The 7747-nt window shown below is 37.4% G+C and overlaps 1 protein-coding gene across 1 annotated transcript; it reads right to left on the bottom strand.

The window, feature by feature from the left end:
• Nucleotides 1-1465: 1465 nt before the first annotated feature.
• On the bottom strand, nt 1466-4190 carry PNSL3 (PsbQ-like 1). Its single transcript, XM_089146791.1, has 4 exons — nt 3817-4190; nt 3010-3296; nt 2481-2558; nt 1466-1785 (listed from the first exon to the last, which is right to left on the bottom strand). The coding sequence occupies exons 1-4, from the start codon at nt 4106-4108 to the stop codon at nt 1705-1707; spliced, it is 738 nt and encodes a 245-aa protein (XP_089002917.1). The 5' UTR covers nt 4109-4190; the 3' UTR covers nt 1466-1704.
• Between the last annotated feature and the right edge of the window lie 3557 nt (nt 4191-7747).

Genomic DNA, 7747 nt, shown 5'->3' with positions numbered 1-7747 from the left:
CGCCGCAAGACTTATACCAAATGGTTGTGAGAGAGTGTGTTGACTTAACCCCCGCCAAGGTTTGTCCCGAGGGATGAAGGACCCATTACCAATCGGTCGCCCGAGATATCTTAAATGGTTGGAGGGAATCCAAGATATCTTAAATGGTTGAGGATGTGAGTGGACTTTCCTAAAGAAGTACGGTGCTATGACTTAAAGCATGTCCGCTAATAGAGACCAAAGCATACATAGAGTTAGAATCATTCATTCATTGTTTGTCTCATATCATATTGCATTTATGATTGTTCGGAATCCCGCCATTTATGTTATTATGGATTTTAATCGCTTTTACCGAGTTTCTTTGAAACTCATTCCTTTATTGTACAATGTTGTTAGACTATCCTGCAGTACGGAATACTATGACGGTCCCTATGAGGAAGCGCAAGGCGAAGAGACATATCTCCGGGGAAGGTGATTGCGGTTACCACAATTACTCGAAGATTCCACGGGTGGTTATGCTCCGTACGATGCTTAGTCCGACCATTGAGTGGAAGCGTCCTTGTGCTATCTATGAGATCTACACCTACAAGGATGTCGTCTACAAAGTGGAGAATAATTTAGTTACCCAATGTACTTGCTACTGGGATTAGCTTTTATCTAGTTTATTCTTTCGAGCTACTTTTCCATTTGGATGTAAAGTGGGATTTTTGCTTCACTTTACTTATCTGTTTGACACTCTGATTATATCTATTATTCCGTTTCGTTTATGATTCATTCTTTCATTATTGGATCTATGATTTATCTTCCGCACTCTTGTTATGGTTGTTCATGATTATGTTATTGTTTATGTGGGAGGTTGATCACTCGATACCTGATCTTCGGGCTGTGGATCACACTCTCGGGTATGCCAGATAGGGTACCGGCTGGGAGGGCGTGACAACCACCTTGTATGTGATCTAGTCCTCAACAAGACTATTAGGCTGCGTTTGTTTGCAAAGGTGGGGTGGAAAAAAAAAATGTGGGCCCCATGTGAAGTGGGGTGAGGGAGAAGGAAAGGAAAGGAAAGGATTTTGTGGAAAATGATTATGGTGGATCCCATTTTTTACTTTTTCAAACTTTTCCACAAAATCCCATCAAATTTGTGAGGTTTTAAAAAACCTTGGGGTGGGAAAGTTGGTCTGCCACCTCACCAAACAAGTTTCCTTGAATCAAAGAAACTTGTCTCTCACTTTCCCACCCCAAACAACCAAATAATATACACTTTTAGGAAAAGTAAGAAAAGTAGAAAAAAATTTACTTTTTTCAAGAATTTTCCCACCCCACCTTTATTCCAACAAACAAACGCAGCCTTAAGGTTCACTACCTGCCATTGAAAATCAAAATTGCTGATGCATTCACAAATGGATTAGCCTCACTAGCTTTTCAAGAGCATCAATCCAAACAAGTGCAGTTGTTGCTCATCAATTTGAAGGGTGATGATAGACCTAGTCAAAATCCAGATGAGAAGGGACTCTTTTAAATTTTGAATTTATGTTTAACTTTGAACTGTTTTCAATAGAGTTTGAATAATCCTATTCCCACTCACGGTTGTAATCAACAAGTGCAAACATCATACACTTTTGGAGTTCTATATAAATACAATACTTTCCTTACCAATATGGTAAGCAGTTCACCTCATTTACACACTTGCTCGTGCTTCTTTCACCATATTCTTGCTGTCTGTTCTTAGTTCTCCTGCTTGAGGAATCCCATGCCATAACGAGAAGGCTTCCATTTTAGTGCTTCAAACCCCATAGAACTTTTAACCTGCCAAGACAAAAATACCATCACCAATCCTGATTATCCCTATGCCTTTGCAGTTCGGCCAATATATACAAGGAAGTTGTACTCTGGTTGGACATGCAGCACACAAATTAACGACTGGAGATGGGAGGAGGCCATTTGAGCAACACATCCACAACCACAAGGAGAGTACTTGGCTGTCAATTGCTCCAGGCCACCATGTTTGGTTAGTAGGGCAGAGAAACTTCCTCTTAAACATAAATCACATATCAATCCAAATATTTAAAGGACCACAAACATTTTGTAAACTAGTATTCCTGAATTTAAATAGTTCCATATTTTCTAAATCAACCAATTAAAGATTTCAATCATCCCAACAGGATGTTCTAGATGTAATCTTAAATTTTTATAGAGAATTCAACATCTAAGTACATTTTGTAAACTGGTCATTGCATTTGCTGGGTGAGTTTTTATAGTTCCTGAATTTAAGTCGTTTCTATGTTTTCTAAATCAACCAACTGAAGATTTCAATCTTCCCAACCAGATGTTTAAGATGCGATATTAAATTTTTACAGAGAATACAACATTTAAGTAACAGCATGGAGTCAAATACAGTTCTTTGTATATTGCATTTTTTTTCCCCTTTTGCCTAACCATTAAGAAGGATAAAAATGCAAGACAGTCAAATAAACTCCGTATATGCTGTAAGATTCACAAACCTCTTGAAGAATAGCTACGGTGTCTTGATAACATGACTCTGTCTGGGGAAGACTCTGCATCTTCAGAGCAACTTCAAGCTGTCAACATTAAAACAAAATCTTTTAGGCTGTTTGGATGTCAACTTCTATATGATTATAATGAACAGTACTTCTCTGTGTAAGCAGTCGTAAACTTGTAATACTTCTCATATGCCTTCTGTTCTAGATGCATCAAGAATGTGATTATCTTGGTTGGACATTATGATTGATTTGTCCAACTTATGAAATGATTCTGCACACTGTACCTAAAAGTTCTCTACTTCCAAATAAGGACAAATTTTCATATTTCTATGAGATCATGCTCGTTATATATGCAACCCTCCACATTTTCCAACATTCCTGATACCTAATAGACTTATCATAGATGATACAGGTCTGACCATCTAATCATGATTAGGGGTGTTGGTCAACAGACAACTCAATTGCCACCAGAAAAGATCTAGTTCACTCAATCGTTTACAATGCAATAGCACACAAATGCATTTCTTACCTTCTCCACACTGTCAAACAATTTGTTGGCTAGATCGGTGAGGAGTTTCTTCTCATTGATTGGTGCTGCTGAGATAACAGTGTCGAAGTCGTAGTACATAAATGTGGACTTGAGTCGAAGGTACTTCTTCATATAATTCCAAGCATCTTGCCCAATCAAATCTCCTAAACCCATGAGATCAAAGGCGTACTTCTTTAACCTGTAAGCACTTCCTTGGGGCCCAACATTTGCTATGTAAACTCCCTTCTTGAGAAAAGAACGGGTTCCAGTTTCCTCATTTGCAATCCCTGCAAACCAAGTTTGTTATGCATGTCAACGCAAAGGGAAAGAAGTTTGGGAGTTGATCGGACTGTTCCTGCTTTAAAACCTCGAGGTTGTTGCTTAAAGACCTACTATATCTTATGATTGGCGTGCAAGACTAACTGACCATCAAAATTCAGCTTGTAAAGAGAATGTCAGGGCCTACCTTTCCTTCATTTAAGTACAAATAGTGGATATGTCGAGAAGTTCTTGATCCAAAGAAGGTGAGAACTAGAGTTTACTATCTTGATTTTTGACATGTTTGATTTGAGAAGAAAATGAAAGATGAGTGATTTGCTCTCGGAGTGTAAAAGCGACTCAGGAACAGGTTTGGGAAACGATCTAACATTAAAAATAAAGTAATCAATCTGATTACCAAAATATAAACAAAAGGCAAAATTGGTGGTGACGGAAGCATTAGCCTTACTGCGTTAGCAATTGGGGCAAATCTGTGAACATCTTAAGAGCACAAAAGATTTAGCAGGAAAGACAAGGGAAGCAGCTCACTGTTGTATACTGGCGGAATGGGTATGGGTCCATCAAGCCACAATCCGTTATCCTCGGCAAGAGTAGGCCGAATGCCGGAGGACAGTGAAAGAGCAACAGCAACGGCTCCTAATGCAAGCCTTCTCGAAAAATTTGTCGACTTTCTATCATCTCCCTTGTCTCCGGCTCCGTCTCTGTTGAAAGCATATCCAACAATTGTGGTACTTCCGACGGTGATTCTGGGATGAAAGGTGTTAAGTAGTCGGACGGGTGAGGTCTCAAAGACTCCATTCAGAGCTGCTAGACAAGCCATAGTACCCACAAATAACTGACTGTATATGATAATTGAGCGCACAGTGCTAGACCTGCTACTCGGCCCTTGCTGCTGACCACAGAAACATATATCCAGAACTGGAGGGCTTCACCCTTTTTCCCTTTTGTTTTTTGTTTTTTTTTTTTTTTGCAGAGTATAAGGGTTCAATAGTTTGGGTTGGGCCTAACGGTTTCGGGCTGAAAACACTCCGTCCAAACATAGCCCATTAAGAAAATAACAATTTCGGGCAGGTGCGATTTGGCTTCGGGTTGACTAACGGTTTGACTAACAATTTAAAATTGAGTTTACTAACTATTTAGGTTTGGGTTTACTAACTGTAAGTTTTGAGTATCTTGTTGATGTGTGACATTTATCAAGAGCATGTGAACACATATAAGCATTAAGTTCTCTCTAAGTCTTTTGTATTGGGTGTTCAAAATCAAAAACTTTTTTTCTACAAAGAAGTAAAAATTATAGAACTAATATACAAAAGAAAGTTGTCATCTTGATGAATTTTAATTGGTTGTCTCTATTTATTCTCCTCCCCCTTCTTAATACTTGTAAAAATGGATCAAAATAAAGCATTAAAAACTTTTCAAATAATAATATACTTGTTAAATATTTACTAAGCCCATCTTCCAATGGCGAAGACTTTGACAGGCTTGTTGTTTGCATATTCCAAAGCAAAACAATTAACGAAAACAAATGGATACTTGGGGGTTTTTCCTATCTTTTACATTTAAATTTATTTTATTTTATTTATTTATAACGGTTTTAACGAGCTGGTTCGAGTTCAGGCTGGTTTCGTGCCAGCACGGGCTAGCTCAGACTAGCCCGCATGAGGTTGTTTAGCCCAAACACAGCCCATTAAGCTTATATTCGGGCCAGTTGGGGCTATAATGGGTTGGTTCAGTTCGGTTTTAATGGCTCGAATCAATATCCAATCCATTTTTTACCATCCATTTCCTTGTAGATGTACGACATGTGTCCCAACATCACATTAAAAGGTTGAGGTCTATTTATAAGTCACATTATTTTTTTATAATTTAATCACAACTTTTTTATGTGACTTGATAGATGGATTTCAACCATTTGATGTGATGTTGGGACACATGTCATACATCTACAATGAAATGAATGATCCACTTCCTTGCCTGGACTAGATAAATTTCCCCAAACTTTCGTTTTATTTCATTCTTTTGGGTTCTTTAACCCCATTTCGAGTAGGAAATTTATCCGGTTGTCAGAATTGGACCATCCATTTCTTTGTAGATGTATGACATGTGTCCTAACATCACATCAAATGATTAAAATCCATTTATAAATCACATCAAAGAGTTGTGATTAAATTTTAAAAAAAAAAGATGTGACTTGTAAATAAACCTCAACCTTTTGATGTGATGTTGGGACACATGTTACACATCTACAAGAAAATGGATGGTACATTTTCTTATCAGAAATGGACTGGACATTGGTCCAAGGTTTGGACCAAAAAAAGGGGAAAATTAAAAATAAAAATAAAACTAAGGATGTTGGTCATTGTCTACCAAGAGGAACTCCTCTAGTTCTTTGAGGCAGAAAGAAAAGCGAAGTGCTCTCCCATGTTGTCGGCATCTTCTACATGCCATCAGCAGTAGTGTTAGATTCTTTGTACACATGTTCGAAGCATACATACTCATGTGACATAGCTAACTATCTGATTACCAGGGACGGACCTATGAAGGGGGGGGGCCATGCCCCCCCCCACCCCCGGATTTTTTAAATTTTTATATAAATTCCCTTAATTCCTTTAATTTTGCCAGTTTTTTCTCTTTCCACATGTGAAATGTCGCTGTTTTGCCCCCCCCAATATCGAGAACAATTTTTAAAGGTAAAATGATGGATAAAAATGTCATTCTTGATTAAAAACTAATTCCTCAATCCCTATTTATTCTCCCCTCTCTTCTCTCTCATCTTTTCTTCTTATTTATTCTCTTCTGTTTCTATAAACGTGGATTAAAGGAAATTTTTGAAAAAAAATCTTATTAGGTTTTCAAAAATTCAAAATGTCATTCCTAATTAGAAACTAACTCTTCAATCCCTATTTATTCTCCTCTCTCTCTCTCTCTCTCTCCTCTCTCCTCTTTTCTTCCTATTTATTCTCTTCCCTTTCTATAAGCGTGGGTTAAGAAAATTTGAAAAAAGATCTATTCCACAATTAAATACTCTTTCTATTTCTCAATTTATTTAGCATTTCTCCTTTTTTTTTTTCTTTTTTTTTATTTGATTTTATATTATATGTTTTTTTATTTTTTCTGCAATTTTTGTTATTTGATTTTGTATTGTGAAAAATTTTTTTATTAACTAACTATCATTGGTTTGCATCTTTTACCTAAAAAAAATAAAATTTTGGTTTACATTTCTTACGAAAGAAAATTTTGGCTTGCATCTAACTTTTTAGGGTTGAAATCATGTGTATATATTTTTTTTATATTGTTGCTTTAATTTTACCTATATTTTGTCCAAAAAAAAATCCTTATCAATAATTTACCATTTTTTCAAATATATGTGGGTCCCACAAAATATATGTGGGTCTATTATTTAATATAATAAAATAGTTTAGAGGTGGGACCCCAAATGGGTTTTATAAGGGCCCACACAATATATGTGACAAAAAAACGTTAGTGCTTCTTCAACGGGAAGGTTATCTGGCTTTCATTTTTCGGCTCCCCCCCCCCCAAATATTCCATCCTGGGTCCGCCCCTGCTGATTACAGACACTAAGAATCCTCTCTCGACTGCTACTCAAACTCCTGCTGCAATGGCTTCGACTTTAGATTCCAAAATGCTACCGTTAAATATGTGATGAACAAAGCCTCCTCTAAACACTCCTTTTGGATCTCAAATGAGTCCTCCTACCTGGTGGTAACCTCTTCAACCAATGAATGCAACAGCATTGCATTTGAAATGTTCTCTCTGGTTTCTTCTAGCCATTTGAAACTCTCCTGCCTGACAAACTTGTCACTATCTCCCTATTTGACGTCCAAGCATTAACAACCTGTGAGCAGAACTCCTTGATAGTCTTTGCGCCATTTCCAAGTCGAGTAAAATTTTCTTCGTGTGTGTCACGATTCTCCATCCCCACAAGAGGTATAGAGTCCAAGTGAATATCGTTGCCCACCCTTCGCTTCACTTTGTTGCTCTTCCACAAATGTTAAGACTTTAACCAATCTTTCTGCTAGCATAAAAAAGACCATCTCTGATGGGTTCTTGGCACGAGTTTGTACCAAACTCCTCTAGCGTACAAACAATCTTTGAAAACATGAATAGTATTTTAGAGTCGTTAAGGAAAAATTTGCAAGTCAGATGGCTTTGTAACTTCATTCTCCTCATTCTTGAATTTGTCAGCAAGTGATCCATACTCATCAACAAGATCAAAACAACGAACTCTGCTTGGTGCCTTTAGCTTGCATTCTACCATCCAAGAATCTTCACCAAGTGTGCTATTGGTAATGCTACTTGATCCCTCACTAGAATTTAGTAAGTAGATTTGATGGAGAAATGTCCTTCATTCAATGTTACCAAATAAATACATCCCTTTCCCCTTCCTTTCCTAGTGGTTTGTGCTCTTCTATCCTTGGTAGAGATCCTCACGAATTAA

The sequence above is a fragment of the Hakea prostrata genome, chromosome 2, assembly GCF_041222555.1.
Source record: "Hakea prostrata isolate BN-2017 chromosome 2, UWA_Hpros_2, whole genome shotgun sequence".
NCBI classification, from domain to species: Eukaryota; Viridiplantae; Streptophyta; class Magnoliopsida; order Proteales; family Proteaceae; genus Hakea; species Hakea prostrata.
This window is presented reverse-complemented; position numbering and strand designations above follow the sequence as displayed.